Source organism: Taurulus bubalis (genome assembly GCF_910589615.1).
Source record: "Taurulus bubalis genome assembly, chromosome: 16".
NCBI lineage: Eukaryota > Metazoa > Chordata > Actinopteri > Perciformes > Cottidae > Taurulus > Taurulus bubalis.
Genome location: NC_136604.1, coordinates 13,357,945 through 13,378,700, shown reverse-complemented (window position 1 = coordinate 13,378,700; position 20,756 = coordinate 13,357,945). Strand labels below are relative to the sequence as shown.

General features: G+C 41.0%; 3 protein-coding genes across 3 annotated transcripts in view; 1 reads left to right on the top strand and 2 right to left on the bottom strand.

Annotated features, from left to right (window-relative positions):
* rapgef5a (Rap guanine nucleotide exchange factor (GEF) 5a) overlaps window positions 1-4,982 on the bottom strand; it is a gene marked incomplete at its 5' end in the record, with an annotated part of 46,549 nt that extends 41,567 nt beyond the window's left edge. The window contains one exon of the mRNA XM_079232463.1: window positions 4,839-4,982. Coding sequence (XP_079088589.1) covers window positions 4,839-4,982 — 144 coding nt within the window. The remainder of the gene's footprint in view (window positions 1-4,838) is intronic.
* A 9,902-nt stretch (window positions 4,983-14,884) lies between these two features.
* Window positions 14,885-16,605, top strand: LOC306748457 (interleukin-6-like; the record flags this gene model as incomplete). The annotated part of the gene is made up of 5 exons (XM_079231627.1): window positions 14,885-14,900; window positions 14,985-15,172; window positions 15,343-15,441; window positions 15,523-15,666; window positions 16,393-16,605. The coding sequence occupies 5 exons, from the start codon at window positions 14,885-14,887 to the stop codon at window positions 16,603-16,605; spliced, it is 660 nt and encodes a 219-aa protein (XP_079087753.1).
* Window positions 16,606-17,305: 700 nt separating this feature from the next.
* tomm7 (translocase of outer mitochondrial membrane 7 homolog (yeast)) lies at window positions 17,306-20,574 on the bottom strand. The gene is made up of 3 exons (XM_079231660.1): window positions 20,440-20,574; window positions 18,955-19,003; window positions 17,306-17,711 (listed from the first exon to the last, which is right to left on the bottom strand). Exons 1-3 carry the CDS (start codon window positions 20,540-20,542, stop codon window positions 17,696-17,698), a joined length of 168 nt encoding a protein of 55 aa, XP_079087786.1. The 5' UTR covers window positions 20,543-20,574; the 3' UTR covers window positions 17,306-17,695.
* Between the last annotated feature and the right edge of the window lie 182 nt (window positions 20,575-20,756).

The following is a 20,756-nucleotide window of genomic DNA, read 5'->3' as shown; positions in this document are numbered from 1 at the left end:
ATTGGTTTCCAATACCCGATGCAGCTATTTAAGTCAGTAACAGAGCAATATCCAACTATAGGCAAATTTCTCAAAAGCAATCATCAGTTGTAGCACTAATATTATCAATCAAAATGCGAAAACACAGAAAAAGCTGGGGGTGAAAGAAAGTCCAACAGCACATTTCTTTCCCATTTGCAATAAAACGCACGGCTGGAGTTTCGGATTAATCCACACTGGAGAACATTTTCAAAAGCAGAGTTTTTGGCTGTGAAAAATGCCAGCTCGGGGAGGACGTCCTCCGAGATATCAGTAAAGATGAGAGCTTTTTTCTGTGTTTGTGTGTGTGACGACATGCAGTGTTTGGACTGGGGGTTAAGTAGAGCACACCAGCCAGCCAAGCACACACACTAAATAAATTGTTTCTGACTCTCGCTATCTCTGTCTCGCTCCTTCTTTCCCTCTTTTGTCTTGGTCGCTCTATCTTATCTCTCTATCTCTTTGTCTCCCGGTCTGGTGAACACAGTTCTCTCGAGAGGTCTTTGTTTCACCACCATCATCTCCCCGCACAAACACGCGTCGAGACATACCATCTCCAAGGGAGTTTCATTCATACTGCATCACACGACGAAAGACATGTCTGCTGGCCATGTTCCTGTGAGTCTTGTTGTCTGGGCCTTAGTCTTCTCCCAAACATGCACTCCTCCATCACCGGGCATACTAGTGCTGTCAGTACACCGGAGGCCAAAAGAGAGCGACAGAGGAGAAGAGAAGATGAATGAGGAGGAACGATAGCTATAAAGAGAGAGCACATGCTGACATGGTTATCTGTGTGATGACTTCAAAGGGTGCTGAGAGAGAGCAGCAGAGTGAGGTCATTATCTGCAAGAAATGGATTACACTCAGATTAGATTGCTGAGCAGTGAAGAGCCGTAGCACGGTATGCTTGCAAGCGTCCTCACCCACACACACACTTCACACTAAGCTCCTGTCGACTCCTCGAATGATTCGTCATACAAGGAAATCAAAATGGAGACATCAAAGCAGCTACCGCTCAATGGACACACACACACACACACACACACACACACACACACAAATAGACACACACTCACACACAATAAAGCTGTTAAGAAACCCACCTGCCAGTCCACGCCCACCTGCCAGCACACATGACCTTTGGCTTACCATCACGTCAGTGATCGATGCATACTTGTTGATAACAGACTCATTTCAGGAGTTATCAATTATCAATAAACAGAAAATAAATCAGTGTAGTGTCAGTATCTCAACTATGAATATTTGCTGGTTAGAAAACTGAGTATTAAGGAGTTGTGGACAGTGATTAGCTATATTAATGATTTGTTTAACTTATTGTAAATCTCTAAAATGTTTGAAGAACTGCAAACCAAAAACAAATTGTTTTTGTTCTTTTGTTTTCTTTCATGTATTATCACCATTTGCTAATTCTGCATACACTTCATTGCTTTATTGTATATTTATAGGGGCTATATTTATATTTATTGTTCTTTTATCTAAGTAAAGTATATTCTTAACTTAATTTAAGTTGTTCATAAAGTGTGGAAGTAGTATTAGCATACTTCTTAATATGCTAATCCTTTCAGTCAGATACAGTGGTTCTATGTGTAGGTTTATACATTAGAGGGTTTGAATGTGTGTTGATCTCTCTCTCTCTCTCTCTCTCTCTATATATATATATATATATATATATATATATATATATATATATATATATATATATATATATCCACCCCTCACTTGCCCTTTCATCTTTCTTATCTCAATGTATAATGCAGTTACGGATGTGAAATATTGCTGGCAGACATAAAAAACACATCACAAGCCACTGTTTTGCTGGATGTATAATGCAGAAATGAGATAATCTTCAGAGGAATATCATCAACCATCCACCAATACCGTGTTCATAAAGTCTTCCAGCTTACATTATGACTGTAATAATCTAATTTTACAGCCCAAATGATATGGTTGAGCAGCAAACTGTACAGTGCTTGGGTGGCAAGGTAACGTTAGTCTATGTTTGTGTTCACATTTTAATCCACAAGAAGCTGTAACTTCACAAATAACGGTCACATTGAGTGTATTTTTACATTACACATCCAAATATCATTTAAAAATGAAAATTCTGATATCATCTGGAGGCAGCAATACAAGGTCCAGTCCAGTGTGTAGTCCGTCATGAATCCCCCCAAACCAAAGCAAGAAAGACAAAGAAGCTGCATTCTCAAACAAAATTACATGATTCTTCTGTTTTATGTGAAAAATATGCCGTTGCATAATTCCACCGTCTTCACTTCCAACATGACTCATTTCTTTGCGTGCATTAAGAATGCAAACAAACGCATTAAGGACACAGCATACGCACACACAGTGTCCGGGTGGAGAAAGTCTTACTGGTCGGCTGTTTTCTGATAACTGTTGGCAACGTTATATGGCAGGAAAGTTTCATGTCCCACCCTGACATGCTCACTGTTTTTTCTTCTGTTATGGTGTCAGCAACCAAGTCCAAGCAGGACTAAGAGTCTGCAGTAAAACTGGGTGCAGACAACTGACTTAGGGCTTGAGGTCGGTCTGTCAGCATCTGTCTCTCTAGCCCAGTTAGCCGTTCTGCTGGCCAGCTAAAGCAATGGCAGCCTGAGCCTGTAAATTGCTCTGCTACATTTCCTCACCAGTGGGCTTCTACTCCTTTGATTTACTCTGACGTGAAGTCCACAGCACATGTGTATCCGTAAGTGACTTTGGCTGACCATTAAGTGGCTCTCAAATCTGACACCCGGCTGAGCTGTGGAGCTGAGGGAAGAAAACTAGCCAAGTTCTCTCTGGTGTAAACTTTCACAGCGTGGCTACTGTACAGAGCTCCCTGGGAAGTATACTGAAAGTCGAAAAGTAATTTCCTTTAAGCAAATTTCTCAATCTTAGCTAATAAAGGATTGAATACCAGAGCGAGTCACAACAGAGAATAGTCTCAAAGGTTAGGCTGCTGCAGGCTGAAACCAAAGGTGACAACACAACAGTTTCAATGCACTTCATAAGCTGTCGGCGAACATCAAATAAGCACACGAGGTGATGTGAAAACCTGCTTTTGTCAGATGTTTTGCACTTTTACAGAGCTCCGAATATAAGAATGAAAACAAACACAAGTCCAATATTCTGCATGGAACAACAACAAAAAAGGGAAAAGGTGTGCATGTGTCCACCTCTGGAGAAGATGCTGTGATTTGAGATTGTGTCACCGTTTTCTTTTTTTCCTGTGTTTCCGATTCTCAGAGCAATTGCAGTGCTGTGCAAAAACAATCCATGACACTTCCTCTCTCACATCTTTTTTGGAGAATTTTATACATAAAAACAAGAGTGTTTCTGTTTGAGTGCGTGTGCCAGGTGAAGCAAAGCCAACTGCCAGTGTCTGGAGAGAACCAGTCTGCACAGAACAGCCATACCTTTACACTACTTACCCACGCCTCATCACACTCACCCACCCACACATGCACACCCACACATTATGTTAGATGAAGACGCAAGAAGGAAAATTCTACATTTTTATACATCTACTCAGTGTTCCCTCCTTTTTGCTATGTCGAGTGTGATCCAGCTCCTTACGTGATTGGTGTGACTTCATATTTGTGACACATCTGCAGTAGTCAATAGTAATCTAATATATTCCTTAAGGTTTCATTATGTTTTTAGACTTTCATATTTACATATTCTGTTCTGCAGTTCATTTTAGGATTACCTATGGTTCATTTGTTAATCGTATTCAGACAGGTAACAGGAACACTGAACAGCCTTAAAATCTAAGCCCTTTAAACATCACTCAAAATAACAAATTGCAACACGACGTAAACTGCTCATCTCCACAGCCCAAAGTGGCTTTTCATCACAAATGTTGCATATATTTAGCACATTTGGCACTAGTGGGACTGTAAGTGTTGGCACTCTGTCCCTGATTCCCACAGAGTCAATCAGGGACACATTTTCTCCTGTCTGCCACCGATGATGATGATGAAGATGAGCAGAGCTGACACTGCGAGCAGATATTTGGCTTGTCAGGTGTGTTCGTTCCACATCAGGGCACACCGAGTCACACACATTTACCGCTTACTAGACCAATTGTCACAAAACAGAATCAGAGAACCCACGCAATGTATTGTTTTGATGATATCTACACATTTGCCACATTTGGACTGGACTATTAGTGTTATTACAGAATAGAGCTGACAAATACATGTACAATGTGAGGATGTTCTGCATTTCTGTTATATCAGTTGAAACTGAGTTGTGGGTTGAACAAAACAATACATTTGAAGGTAGGCATCACCTTGAGATTTCATAACATGCGTTTTTACATATTTATAAACAAAATAGGGCCTAATTGAAATAAAAAACAGATTCAGACAATCAGATTTGTTTAGTGTAGACCTATGTTAATGTGTGGGGGTGAATGTGCGTGCGCGTGTGCGTGTGCGTGTGTGTGTGTGTGTGTGTGTGTGTGGTGGGGGGGGGGGGGGGGGGGGGGGGTAGTAGTGTTGCCTTGACTACCGGAGTGTGAAGGTATGGTGTCCAACAGCAAATCTAGTTATTATGGATGTAGCACGCGAGCACACACGCGCGCGCACAAACACACACAACACAGCCTCTGCGACAGTAATGCTCGTAACGAAATGAAAACACCTGAGTCGTGACGGGGTCACGAAACAGCCTCGCGGCACAGCGCGGTGCCTCGCGGTTGAAAAGGTTCAAACCCGTCCGCCGTTGCTGATGTTCATCAAGCACAACACACGGAAGGACGGACAGTCCGGCAGCGGTCGCTTTGAACTACTCACGCTCTTCTTCCGCAGGTGCAGCCCGTGCTTGAGTAACCCCGGCAGGTCCCGGATCTTGTGTTTGAGCTGAGCCTGGTCGCGTGCGCTTCGGTTCCACCGCAAGCCCGCGAGCAAGCCGTCCTCTGCGGGCTCCGAGTCCTCCATGGCTCCTTTCCGTCTCCTGTCTGTCCTCGAGCTGCCGCCTGCCACCGCTTCGGGTGTCTTTACAGTATCCTCACAAGGCTCACCGCCGCCCGCGCACGTTCGCCATATTCCGTCTCGCTCTCACACGCAGCGACCTGCATCTGCAACCGAATCGCGCGCAGCTCGAGCGACCTACTGAATGTATTCCGCAGCACGCGACGCTGCTGCTCCACCCAATGGCTCCCGCGTCCTAGTCCTCAGTAGGCAACTACCAGGTTGATGCGTGTGTTCGTGTGCGTGTGTGTGTGGCATGTGTGTGTGTGTGTGTGTGTGTGTGTGTGTGTGTGTGTGTGTGCGTGTGCGTGTGGCATGTGTGTGTGCGTGTGTGTGTGCGTGTGTGCGTGTGTGTGTGTGTGTGTGTGTGTGTGGGAGGAGGGGGTCACAGGTGCATAGAAACATTGCATCGCTTCCACCTTTTCATTCTCTGACCAGACCGACAAAAGAAAAGCGCGAGACGCGTTTTCAAACCATCACGTTTAAACTGTTGCAGCCTACTGGTGCAGTTGACATTTATATCATTGTAATGTTTATTTATGGCATACGTTGTAAAACTGGTAACACTTCCAACGATGGTGGGAGGGAGCAAATGAAGGCACTCGCTAGGGAGGGCTACGTCACCACATTACCTGGCTCAAATTTCGAAAGGTAAACAAAGAGAAGCCACAGAGTGCATGTCTGTGTGTGGGAGGATGTATGTGCTGAATGGCAACGCCTGTGTTCCAGGTGTGGACCTGTGTTTTACACTGGCTGATGTGGAGCCTGGAGCCTTTTCATTCCTGAGGCAGAAAAGAGCTGAGCTGAAACATGAGCAGGTCTCAACCCTCCACCCGGTGAGGTGTTGAAGATGAAAAACCATATCTCCCATGTGGTTCCCCACCTGATACATTGTCATATGCATCAGACGGTACTTTGAACTTCTTTCCTCTTCCTTTGTTAAAGGCAGTGTTTGTTCGCATAACATGCTTAAACAGGTTTAAACTACCCCCATTGTGTGCCTCCCATCTGACCGGAGAAGCTAAAGCCGATAATAATGTATCCATATGTTTTTACATGTACCACATCATGACAGAAAACAAAACAGTTCTCATTTTAAATCTGTATCCAACATTAAAAAGTGCGCACTTCTCTTTATAATAAGAAGCTCCTTTTCCTGCAACGGGCAAATCAAAACCAGTCAGGGGATGATAAGAACTGCTCTCTTGTGAAGTTGAAGAAAGAGCATTCAATTTGATTACAGACTAGAAATGAAGAAGTTCTGAGAGAGAAAATGAATCTGATTTCTGTAGATCCAAGAGGATCCAGATGACATAAATCTGAGCAGAGTTCAGCTTGAGTGCAGCGAGTTCGGTTGTATCAAAAGTCTGCTTTCCAGATAGGATTTGTAATCTGGGATGATTGGCCCCTTTCAGGGACTCCGATTATACCAACAACATAGCTGTCAGATTTAATGGGCCGGCATGCACACTGTTTCACATCTGAATAACCCCCACACACACACATGTGAGGAAAAACTCTTCATTTTTGTTGAGAACAAAAGGAAACTGTAACACGTCATCCATCTACACAGCAAATGTCAAGTTTTTTGCTAAATCCAGACGCAAATGAGAGAAAGAAACAGTTATAAATAATAATGGAGACACACAATTATGACTTTTTCTCACTGACTTGATCTCAAAACGTTAGTGTGTGAATGAGGGCCCCAATTTTGAAAATGTTGTCCCCCTGTTCATGAGTCCAAATAACTGGCCTCAGTTATACTATCATTTACCAAAGTGACATAAGAGAGCAAAACACAATTACTGAGCGAACACAAGCCCATCGGTTCGTCTCAGATCATCGTTCAGATAGCTGCTTGAGATTTGGTGGACAGCGCTGAAGAAGTCGTGAAACTAGGGTCAGCTGTGAGTGGAGAGACATTAGTGTTGAGGGAAGTGCTGCTGAAGATGCCACTGAAGATTTGGCCATTGTTAATGTATAGAAATGTCATCGCACAGTTTATGTGTGACTTTTGTCAAGACTCAGAAGAAGTAAAGATAATCAGCATTCTTTCTCCAGAGAAGTCCAGAAGCTAATTTTCGAAGGACTTCAAAATTGAGTTAGTGTCAAGCATATTCAATTCAATTCTATTTATTCTATTTTGTTTAGCCCAAAATCACAAATGAAAAATTAGCCTTAAAGGGCTTTACAATTTGTACACATACAACATCCTCTGTCCCGGGATCCTCACATTGGTTCAGGAAAGATTCCCCCCCAAAAAACTTTTAACGGGGAGAAAAAGAGAAAGAAACCTTCGGAAGAGCAACGGAGGAGGTTCCCTCTATTAGGATGGGCAGAAGTGCAGTCGTAGATGTCATGTGTACAGAATAAGCAACATAACAGAGTTACAACACATTCCATGTATATGACAGAATTTAATTATATAATAATAACTACCAAAAATAATAGCAGCAGTGGATATAGAATAATAAAGATAATACATGCAGTAATGGTAATATGACAAGTAACTTCAATAAAACCCAAGAAAATCTGAAGAAAGCAGAAGTATTTTTATTTAGACTTATAGTACCAGCAAAGTGAAAGAAAAAGAAAAGAAGGAAACACTCTGTATTTGCTAAATTGCTGAAGAAGCAAAGGAAGAGGAGGGGACTTTGGGCTTTCTGGTGCCGAGTCTGGCGGATGATGAAATATGCTGCTTTGCGGTCTCCGGGGACCACGGAGACCCGTTGCCGATTCACACACACACACACACACGCGCACACACGCACACACGCGCACACACACACACACACACACACACACACACACACACACACACACACACACACGTAGTATGCACACACAGCAAAATCAAATAAACCTGAAACTATACAGCCCTACATAGCTGTGCTCCCATACTGTACTATACAGTACATCAGGGTTACATGATGATGCACAGGGAGAATAATGGATTATAGGGGGAGGGGAAGTGGAGTCAAGGAGGAGATAGGGAAAGAAAGTGCGAGAGGGACGAAGCCGGGAGAGAGAGAAAGAGGGAGAGAGAGAGAGAGAGAGAGAGAAAGAGAGAGAGAGAGAGAGAGAGAGATAGTAAACCAATTACCAAAGAGCTGGAGAAAGCCTTTCATCCTAGAAATGTCACCACACACACAAATATACACACTTTCTTTTGCCTCTCTCCTGCATACAAATACAGTATCCACACAGACACGGTCAGACATCTCTCTTTATCACTCACTCACACACATATTCAGAGCTCTCTCTTCAAACAAATGCACTCTTGATTAAATATTGAAGAGTGCCTGTGGCAAACTGAGCAGAGATACAATTCCTCTCTTCTGGAGCTGTCTGTCCATTGGAAGAAGAAGAAGACAAAGCGCCAAAGGAAAGGAAAGAGAGGAAGATACGAGAACACGTGGCCTGAGAAAAAGGGCACAAAGGTGAGAAACCAGCTGGGCAGCAATACGAGAAACTGAGAGCAGAGGAGAAGACAGAGCCGAATCTGGAGGGAAAGAAAAGTGAGGAGAGGACTGCCATACTGAAATGAACAAGGAACTGTAACACAACATGACGGATGAGGTCAGGTATAAAAGAACAGAAGCAAAGCGCCGACCATGAAAGAGCTGTACTGCCATGTGCTCTTTTCAGTGACTGCCCTTTATTGCATAACACACAGTACAAAAACACTTTTTGTATGCCATGCTAGCTCGCTGGTCAGTCCACCACTTTGGTTCAGATTGAAATAGGTCAGCAACTGTTGGATGGATCGATGCAATGTTGTGCACCCATTAATGGACCTCATCTTATGACTCCTGCTGGCTTTGGTGATCCCCTAACTTTTTATCTGGACCATCGTCCGGTCAAAATGTAAATGTTTCTAATATTTGGGTTCATGACAGCCTGCAAAACTAATGGCATTCCCATCAGCCTCAGCTGTACTTTGTGTTGAGGGCTAATTAGCTCATGTTATCATGCTAACACACTAGACTAAGACAGTGAACATTTCCAGCATTAGACCCTCTAAACATTATCAAGTTAGTACATTGTGAGCTTATTCAACGTTTAGCTCAAAGCCCCACCGTGCCTATGCAGCCTCACAGAGCCAATAGCATGGCTGCAGGCTCTATAGGGGACAAACACACTGCAGGCCCACATCTGATTTTATTTTACACGTATCAATCTGTTTTTTTTTAAGTGTGAACAGCACAAATCATATGGACTATTTGGCCACATTCATATGGGGTCCTAAATCAGATACAGGTCTGGGTTTTGTTGCAATATAAAGTCATTCAGAGTTCCTGTTACTTTTACACACGCTGACTTCAGTGGCCTCAGTGGCCTTCAGTTCAGGACCCTTACCAGTTCACACTGGACTCTGATATTGGTCATATTTAGAAAATAATGTCAGATCTGAGCAATAAATCAGAATTGAGCACCAAGGCGGTGAACAAAGTCAGTCTTGTTTGACTCAATCTGGATATGGGTCAGTTATGGTGAGCATTTTACAGCATGAAACCAAACATTATAGGACTCGAGGGTAACATACTGTAAGAATGGGAAAACTTTTTCCTTCCAAAAATATTAGAAACTTTTAATGGACTTCAGTGTGATACTGATCCATTCCTGCTGAGACAATTAAAAAGCCATTAGATGATACATACTTTACATACCCCACAGTAATTCATACTCATGTATTTCATACAGTCAAACTCAAGTCCAAACACACACTTCCGTGTCCATAGAAGCCCTCAAGCAATGTATGTTCAAAGTGAGGGTCATATTATATCATTGCGTGTGCGTGGGGAAAGCACACGCAATCTCGTCACAGATGCTGCAGGATTGCCACCTAGCGGTGTCCATGGTGAACTGCAGACTGAACAGAAGTTATGGTAAATGGCTGACTTCATTTCAACGTCTTCAGCCATCACATTGTTAAGTGCAAACCTTCAATACTCAAGGGATTTCAAAGGAATGTGACCTGGCGGCACTGACATTGAACAAGTCTGGGTTTTTAAGATCAGACACTAAAGTGCACAAGAAGACATCTGGGGGAAGGTGGGAGTACAGAGCTTAAAGAAACTCCAGTGTTCACATAATGCACTCAAGAGTCTTTTATCTGAAAAGGTATCTAGATAGCCCAGGATACAAAAGAGTAATGTTTTGGTCCTGTGGGAAACAATTTGGGATTCAAAATCCATTCATTATTCATAAAAATTAGAAATGTAATTAGTATTTCTATTGATGAAAAGGCCAACTTGCTGCTTTGATCATCAATGTGTAATTATTTAGTCTATAAACTGAACTGCCAGTCCATTATGTCTGATACTTATCATAGCTGTTCCTATGTTATATAATTTCTATATCTAACCATTTGTAATGGCCAATGTTGATACCAACACCAGCCAAGGTGGGCAACGGCCCCGGGGTCCCAGACCAAGAGGTGAACCAAAAGCCTGCATATCAATTGTTTTGATAAGTCTATGTTTGCAAATTTGTTGAGGACACAAACAACAATTAAATATTATTCCAGCGTAGCAGCTCGGGTTGCATTGGACTTAATGGGAACTTTGAGGCAACATTTGTGTTTATAAACTGGAAAACGCCTTCATGGTAATATTGGAATTTCAGGATTTTTGCATTAGTGTGATGAAATACCTTAATTTCTCAGGTTTTGTCAGAGTCTCTTAACCAAAGCAGAACCTCCCATCTTATTATTATTACAAATGGTTTCTTAACTGTATTCACCCAACCCGCTTATCTATATAAATATAGAATGTTTGTACTTATTGTATTATTTCACAGATATTTAATGAAATACTGTGTGCTAGCTCCACACATGTGTTGTTGGTACATAGCATGACACTTTATATACTATAATGCATGAGATATTTATGACACTGCATATCGTAGAACACACAAAGAGGATACCAAACTGGATATGGATGCAAAACATTAATGCAAGATGAAGTGAAGATAAAGGCACACAAAGCCTGTTGGAATAAAACGTGTCTAATAACTAATTTGATCCCTCCCTTTCTTAGTCACATATTTCAGTAGAAGCAAAGGGGGAACTGAAACAAAAACTGCACAGAGGACAGACAATGTTTCGAAGGATGTAATCAGCATAAATCCTTTTCTGAACCTGCATGATGTCTTCATTGACATATGAGTTATGATGTTGTAATGTTTTAACTCGACTACCACCCACCCAACCCGGTTCTGATTAAGTACTTTGAGAAACTGGTTCTCCAGCAAATCAAAGACAACATCCCAGCCAAGTCAGACTTTTTTTAGGATTTTGTTAAGGACTTGTTGAGTTTCAAAAGTTTACACGACATGAAAAGTTCAGGACAGACACTAATTGGACCTTAACCAGTAACATATAGACTGATATTTACACATCTGAACAAAAGCTCACATGTGTTGCCTTTTATTATAACATTATTCAAATAGCCCTTGTGGTTGCAGAGATACAACCTTTTAAGTTTGGATATGCAATTTTCGAGCCCAATAAATATGTTGGTTTAAGGTTAAGCTGAGTTTTGTTTGTGGATTTCTTTGTGAACTTCGAAACTCATCTTCTGTACTTCTGTGTTTGAAAGTACAGAAGTACCTGCCATGGATCGTGGCTGCCTGGAACCGGTCCTGCCTGCTGCCATGACCCTGCTGATGCCCCCCTCCTCTCTACCGCCTTCTGCTTCATGGGTTGTGGTTATCTGGATCATGGACCATGCCTACTACTCATGATATGAATAATTTCTGTCATATTCATGGATTGTGCTGTAACTCCGTTACGTTATTCATTCTGGCCACATGACATCTATTGCTTCTGTCCATCCGGGGAGAGGGATCCTCCTCTGTTGCTCTCCCTCAGGTTTCTTCTCCTTTTTTCCCTGTGAAATGGTTTTACTATCTTTATTGGGGGAGTTTTTCCTGATCCGATGTGAGGTCCTGGGACAGGGATGTTATGTGTACAGATTGTAAAGCCCTCCGAGGCAAACTTGTATTTGTGATGTTGGGCTGTATAAAATAAACTGAATTGAATTGAATTGAATATTTAAATTTAAAAACATGATTTGTGACATTCTTTACCCGAATTGTTATGAAAATAGCAGATATTTTCAGTTTTGGAGAAAGTTTGGAACACATTTCTTGATGTGTTTTGTTAGAGCACCATTCTTTGAGAAAAACATGCAGTAAATCTTAAAGTTTGTTTACTCCAAGCAGCTTAGCGTTAAGCCCCTTTTTAAAATGCAAAGTAACAAAGTAGAGAAGAACGGTGAAAACTTGATACACACACGTGCACCACATCCATGCAATGAGAATTTGCAATAAGGTACCAAGTTGCTTTATCACTGTTTATTACATTTGTCAAAAGACTAAATGTTTTATTTTATGGATGTATTAAGTTAATTTTCAATAGAAGAGACAGGTTTGTCTGTGGTTGATAGAATTTGCATGTGGACTTTTATGATAGGCCAATGAATACATTTCACAAACAAAAAAAGCAAAAATGAGCTGTCGCTTCGAGCTCATCATACACAACAACTGAGCACAATAAATACTCACTAATAAATGTAATTCATGAATGCACCTCAATGCAGTAGAAGTTCAGAAATGGAATGGCTTGTATTAATCAAAACTTTGGATGTTGACAAAGCAAACTGCAAGTGTGTCTTGAGCTCCACAGGCTGGAGATCGGCAGGATCGGCACTTCCCAATAACCTCAGATATTGAAACCACTGAGCTATTCTAAAGTCTCAAATTGTCCATTGAAAGTACCAGAACACTCCTTGATCAAAAGTAGACACAACCCCGCTCTTACATCATCCTTCACAGAGCAGATACAGCATCAACAAGCATGCCGGTTGCTGCTATTTTTGAACCAAATTGGGGAGTTCTCCAGTTTGAGTAATCTTAATAGATAGCGGGGAAGTCACAATCAAAAGTAGCAGCAGGGGGAATTATAACGAAAATACATATTCTGATTTCAAAGTATTGCACAGAGCCTGTGGAGTAATGCACTAAGGATGACATGTATTGCAAAGCGGAATCGGAAAAACATTTTAGGATTTACGTCAATTATGACTGCAGTAGAGCATTACAGAAAAAGGAGGAAGGGAGTCGAGAAAACACAGGAGTCAGTGCATTGTGGAAGATGGTACAGTGTGTCTTATCAAAACCACCTCAAAATTATATCTGGCATGAACTGTGTGTGTGTGTGTGTGTGTGTGTGTGTGTGTGTGTGTGTGTGTGTGTGTGTGTGTGTGTGTGTGTGTGTGTGTGTGTGAGGAGTGCCAGCCAGCTGCTACTGCGTCATAGAGACTTCCCTTTTTGTAGACCATATTAAGGACCATATTGTGAGCTAAATGCTAATGTCAGCCTGCTAAAGTGCTAACATGACAATGTTTTGCATATGTTCACCATGTTCACCATCTTAGTTTAACTTTAGTGTTTGAGCAAGCTAAGTGTTGGCGTGGCTTAAAATAAATAATATTCGGCCTTTGATCATAGAAAGATGGCTGACTGTTATGATCAATTTCTCAGATACAGTGAGAGGAAGAACTGAATAATTAGAAAGCGTTTGCTTTATTATCATATTATTGTGAGTGCCCTACCACCAACTTGAAGGAGAAAAGAAGTAATATACTATAAAGAAAAATATACCCACTGAAGTGTTGAATCCAATTGAAGGCACGTTGAAGTGTTTGGTTAAAAGTAAAAAGTTAGGGAAGGTAAGTGTGATATTACATCATTACAAGTCACAAGAACTCAAGGAACAACTTGAATGAAATGTATTTGTTGTAGATTTTGTGGTTTCTCAACAAGTTTTTTGCAGTAGAGAAAAGAAAAACTGGTAATATGATATTTTTTTAGTGGCAAGTGCAGTCATTGTTTTTAACTGAGCACTATCTTGGATAAATTCTGTATTTTATCATATTTCTGATCATTGAATCATATATATTTAAATCAATATGATCTTACAGGCTGTGTGATCTTTTTAAAGCACTACCTTATCAAACGTACTAATGGAAAGTCTGTCTTGACTAATATTGGAAAAGGACCTCATGAGCAATCACTGTGAGGAAACAACAAGAAAATCACGGATTTCATGAGAAAACATGAATGTGTGTCAATTACACTTGTACAAATATATAATAGTGGGCATATTCCAAAGATACCATAATAATAATAATAATAATAACAACAACAATTATTTGATGGCTAAGTGTGGCAGATATTGATAATTTCAGCTGGTCATCCAACAAGAAGAATATCTTACATTAATTTTGCTATTTTGGGGGTTTTATGTACATTTATGTGACTGGACATGAAACTAATCCCTCAGTTGGTGATTGAAATAAAAAATCTACCAAAAACTTGACTTCCAGTCACCGGGCATTTATTTCATCTATCCTGCTATGCAAATGTGGTTTTAGGTGGATTTTCCCTCATTATTTGGCTAAAAATATTATTGGACTTTTCCCCCATAATTATATTGACTATGTGCGTGTTTGAAACGTGTTTTATTATTGCTCCAATTATTAATATAATAACTTGCCTGAAGCAGTTTATCCTTTAATTATAACTAGAGAGAAAGGAGTCAAAGCAGCTTGTAAACACACTATTTTTGCCCCCTCTCGTCATTTTGATGATGCACTTCTCCATCTACATAAAACCATATCAACCACAGACGGATGCCGGACCGGATGCTTGATTTCGTGCCTGTTTGCAAGGAGGCATATTGGGAAATCCCTCCTGTCTGACGAATATAAAATGACAGCTCATGGCAAAGCCAAAGCAACCTCTGCTGGCCCTCAGCATCATCAGTGAAAGCTCAACAAGTGCCTCCCTCCCTGCAGCTCAACATGCCCTCTCAACTCAGTAAGCCATGTCTCAGTCTGCGGTGCGCACATTTCCCGCGTTTCTTCCTCTTTTCATTCATTCACTCGTTCCCTCTCCTCACAGACCTGCTCTCTGCTGTGACGCTGGCCGCTCTGCTGCTGCACGCTTCCGGAGCTCCAGTCGGAGACGCGCCCACCGACATCCCGGCAGGTGAGCCCTCAGGTGAGGAGGAGGTGGGGCCCTCTGACCTCCTGAGCGTCTCACCGGTCTGGCACGCGGTGCTTGGCATAACCAAACGCCACAGGAAGGAGGTAAGCGGTTTATCTGCAGGAAATGTCACTGAACTGAGGTTTTGTTTTCCGTCCTTATCAAGATTTACTGTGAAGAGAGGAGTGGGCTGACTTTTTTCTCACTTTCTGAGCATCTGTAAAGTGAAGTAAACTGCACAACTGACTTTATTTATGTATTTGTTATCACTCAGTTTGAAGATGAATTCCAAAATGAGTTGAAATATAATTTTCTGGAGAACTACAAAGTGTCCTCACTTCCAGCAGGCTGCCCTCTCTCCAACTTCAGCGAGGTATGTGTCTCCTCCCTCGTCCTCCTGTTACACTGGTATAAGAAACTGGATGAGCACTAATTGTCTTCCTCTCTCCTGCAGGAGGCTTGTCTCCACCGATTGACCCACGGCCTGATGATTTACGCAGTACTTCTCAAGCATGTGGAGAAGGAGTACCCCGGCAACTTGATCTGCTCAGTGGCCAAATACTACAGCGGCCTCCTGATCAACCTGAGCAAAGACAAGGTGGGTCTGGGATGCATACTCGTCTTTCAGGCTTTTCTAGCAGAGTTAATGCCCTGTGGTGGTGTTTGTGTGCGCCCTGACATTGTCTTTATTTACATAATGGATTGTTCATTTGGCTCACTTGTTCATCTTTGGACAGCCATGTGGTGGAAGAATCATTTAGATCCTTTGATCGGGGAAAAGTAGCAACACTCCATTTTAAATCAAAGTTGTGCATTCAAAATTGTACTCAAATAAAAGTGCATCAGCAAAAAGTAAAAAAATATATATCAGAATGCCTCCTGTCAGTGATACATTGTTGCTTATGAGGCATTAATGTGTTTGACTGTTGTAGCGGGCAATGGTGGAGCTACAGTATATTTGACCAACTTCGTATTGTTTTTTTTGTATCGTATAACTCAAGAGCTGTGTGTGTATTCTAAGTCTATAGCTGACAAATAAATGTAATTGAGTGGAAATAACACAAAATGGAATCACAAAAGTAGATTACCGCAAAGCTTAAGCTCAGTAATTGAGTAAATGCACTAAGTTACATTCCACCGCTTATAGCTAATTTAATAAAAGGGTACTTGTTCCGCTTTTGATTTTGTTTGCGTAAATGTCTTATTTGCAGTTTTGATCACGTCTTGTTAATTACCTAGTAATGCATTGGATTACATCCTCGGGTTATTATTATAATACAACACTGCTGGTTCATGTTATCCAACTTTCACTTCTGCCCCACAGATGAGGAACCCGGAACAGGTCACGGCACTGACCAGCAGCCAGGAGGCGCAGCTGCTGGGAGGCCTCGACCAACCCGACACCTTCCAGAGGAAGATGACCGCACACAGCATCTTGCGCCAACTCCACCACTTCCTCGTCGATAGCAAAAGAGCTATTACTAAAAGAGAGGGGAAGAAGGGCCGACAGGCTTTTGGCACCCATCAGCTTCTATAACCAAAACCACTCACATGGAAATTGGGTGGCGTTGGCACTGCTGCTGTTCTCAACCTGAAGTGTTTTTGATTTTAAGAGGGGAATGATGACTGTCCGTTTATTGCCAATCTATGATTGTGTACATCACAAAGGCCTCAGGGCCTGAATTGGCCACTATTGCGCAACTTATTTAACCTATTTATACTTGGTGAAAAGTGTTATTTATGGGAAGTCCATGATGGTGGGATTCTTGACCTCAAAGTGCAATTTATACTTAGTGATTTAATTTTTATGTTGATTAATTCCTAGATTGTTAAGACATTACTTGAGCAGCATTGTTAAGACTGCATTATTTTTTATAATAAAAAAATTTGAGAAGCAAAATTTATTACAACAATAATTTACTGTTTACAGTACTGTTGCATATTTATCTACATTGTTCAACTGAATTTGCTGTTGAATTAATTACAGTGTGATGAGTTGTGTTTTGAACGCACATGACCAACAAGTGACTGGAACGAATATTTTGTGCTCATACAGAAATAAAGATATATCTATTAAATCACATGTTTCTTCATTCCAACGCCTCACACATTGCAGGGTTGCATCACATTTTGACTTATTTTTCCACAAACCATCATATATTTGGTCTGGAAATATGCTGACAAACAGTAAAATACAAACAAAACCAAAACTTGTAATCTGCAGTGATCGACATGACTCATTTCTTTGTGGATTTATTCTCATAATTTTTTAAATTACAAATAAAAAAAAGGAAAACATGGAATGAATGGGATATCCAAACATCGCTCTCACACATTCCCAACATAACACTGACAGATAATCCAGTCAACACCACATAGAATGAAGTCTTGATTCCAGCTTGTTGATCCAAATATCTTCCGTCCATGTAGCAGACTCAACACATCTCTACATCTGCATGTGTGGACATAAACAGCATGGCCACACGCGACATGTATTCATTACTTCTCTGATATTGGACAGTATGATTTATGGAAAGGAAGTAAAGAAATAATGTCCTGGATTTCCAATGACAGGTGGGTCACATGGCCTCGATGAGGGGAGGGCGCCGGCTGTGTGGAGACGTTCTTTAGCCCCAAAGCAAACTACAGAAAAGAAAAGTAAAAGGTTCAATAGACTCCTGAAATTCCACAGTTCACCCAAGTGCTAATGTGTCATCACTGATAAGTTAACCGCCATGAATTTCTTTCCAGTTACTAACTCTTAAGCACATTACATTCACCTTATTCAGCACACTTACTACAGATAAAAATAGCTAACTCCTCGATAAATAAATGCACAGGATTTACAGGAGTCAGAGCTGGTTAAGAGAGGAATTTAACTAATTCCCATCATCAGGAGGAGTGTAAAGGGACACAAAAGTCATGGTTGGTTCATAGTTCAGTACAGTGGGAAGAAAACCCTTAAAAAGACAATAATCGAATCGTCAAAGACAAATAAAATCCTCTAGCTGTGGTCCGAGGTAGCATTTGCCCACTTTGTAAAAGTAAGGAACATTTCAATCTATTCTGTATTACGCTGTTCGAACACTTTCACATGAGGCAACAAGTCACATGAGGCTATAAAATGGAAAAGCATCTCTTATGGCTTTTAAATTGAAAAAAAAAATGAAAATAAATACATGATACAAAATTAAACTAGTGCATTAGGTGGAGTGTTGCAATTAGTTCCATCGTGGCTATATTTAAACATTCAAAACACCCAAACATGTATGATTCAGGTGATTGGTACATCTAGGTGATGCCGTCATTCACATCCGTTGTTGTTGGAGATGACTGGGAGCTGGTGCAGTATGACGGTACCAACACACAAACCGTTACAGCTCTAAATATCAGAAAGGTTTTCCAGTAAAGAGGGAAAGTAGCAGATCTTTGTTTATTACAAACCAACTGTGCTATTCCTTCAATATGGAGAGATATTCAAAGATATAAGCCTCAATCAATTAAAGAGATGCGCTAAAAAACCTGACGTACATAGCAGGAGGAGAAACTTTAAAGATGCAGGCTCCTTTTTCACATCTTATGATGCACTTTGTTTCTATATGAATATTTCTGTTGAAAGAAAACTGCTAAAATCTGAATGAGATCTTAAATGGGAAGCAAATTATGGAGAACCATGAAGTGAAATTGTATTATTAGGATTTGAATTGTTGTGAATTTCACACAGAAATACAGATTTCCCTTTGGTGCCAATTGTTGAATCAACCTGTACACCTATTAGACAGTTAGAATTACTATTCCACCACTAAAGGCAATACATCCCTCTGATGCAAAACTGTGAAAACTTCCTTTAGCATCAAGCATTAATCTCACAACAAGCTGTATTTACCTCAAGACTGTGGGCTCAGGCATTCCTGGATCTGCTCCTCGTTTGAAACCTTTACATTCAAAGCATAAAGAAGAATTTAAGCATACTGGTTTACATTTCAAAAGAAGAGCTATACAAATGTGTGACACCGCAAAAACAGAATCTAGTTCCTCCAAAAGACCTTATTACAACTAGCTGCAATCATCATGTATTGTATAGCAACTGCCATATAATGTATATGGTGCAACTCAGCCCAGTTTGATTACCACAGCATTATTGCATCAACCACAAGGTCTTGAATATTTCAATATAGTGGAAAAGGGTGAAACGTCCTACGCGATTAAATTTCTGTAAAGTAGTAATACACACGTCTGATTCACAGCCAGCCACACACACACACACACACACACACACACACACACACACACACACACACACACACACACACACACACGAATACAGTCATTTCCATAATATTTAACTCTAGGTTCATTCAAGAGTGATGGACTGAGTCGACAATGATGCAACCGATTCTTGAGAAAAAGACGAGAGCTTTATCATTTAATGATTCACTCTAAAAGGTCAGGGAAGAAAAAGGAGGATTCCCATTTCCCAGAAAGGGATTAATTTAAACCTTCAAATCCAGATAAAAAAAAAAGGGTTGCAAGAAAGAAGTGCATGAAAAAAAAGAGGTTCAAGAAAGGGTGGAAAGACGAGAGGGGAGACAGTATGACATCAGCGTTGGTATTCCCAATAAACTAAAGTCAGAAAACATTCACTCACAGAGCGCAACTCCACCGCAAGGGCACACATGCAAAAGTCTGAACTTCCCTGTTTCCATTCCAATAAAACAAACTAGGTGTTGACATACGACAGCAATATACATGTTCTCAAGCATGCTTTGTTTTTAAGCTGTTCCTCTTGAGAGTCCAAAATACTTGATCTAAACTAGATGGGAACTTGCACAGTCCTCATCTATAATAGAGAAGACAATTCAAAACCTCGTTCTCTCTCATGCTAGTCTTCTTTCTGAAAGCCCGATATCTTAATAATCACACAGATAAAGGTGCTACAGCTTGCTTTCATGATGAGATCATGGGCAGTTTCATCATATCCTGTGTGGATTCTCGAAGCAATGCACTGACATAATCACGACTTTCACGTCTGCACATTATACATCATCATGACGTTACATACTTCACATGTAACACGTTATACTACTTCTCCAGTTTAAAGTACAATAGTAAACCCAACTACAAGGACGCCTTAACCAATGAAACACATGAAGACTATACAACCGAATCGTTTGATATAAATAAAACTAAACTGGGGTTGGGAGCCTTGTTGTCTTTTTATCTCCATGTTGTTTCTATAAATGGTGCCATCACAATTTAAAAAGAGCTAACGCTAAGTCCCAGTTAGCTAGTGTGCTAACGCTAAGCTAAGTGGCTAACGTCAGAGAGGCAGGTCCCCTCAGCCGTGCCCTGCTCCTGTCCGGATACTGACCGAGGTACAACACGGTGGGTATAAAACCCCATCGGATGACAAACTGGCCGCATTGGAACAGCTGCTGCAGCCGCTGCTTGGTTTCTTTGCTCAGTTTAGCCATGTGTTTATCCTGAACGGCGACGACGCTGTAAGTAACCACCAAGGGCAAGAAGGAGGAAGTGACGTATGGTTGGTAACTAACGTCGTCTTTCGGTCGTAGATCGCCATCTTGTGGACGGACAGGGAACTGCGTTCAGCTCAAACCGCGTTGTGCTCAACAGTTTTACTTCAGCCAAAATATGTCCCGATAACCGCATCTAATTCATATAAATAAA

Excerpts from the sequence above, each read along its gene's own strand:
- tomm7 (XM_079231660.1), bottom strand. The coding sequence starts at position 20,542 with ATGGCTAAACTGAGCAAAGAAACCAAGCAGCGGCTGCAGCAGCTGTTC. Across the intron at positions 19,004-20,439 it reads ACCCACCGTGTTGTACCTCG|GTTTCAAACGAGGAGCAGAT; the intron begins GTCAGTATCCGG and ends TTGAATGTAAAG.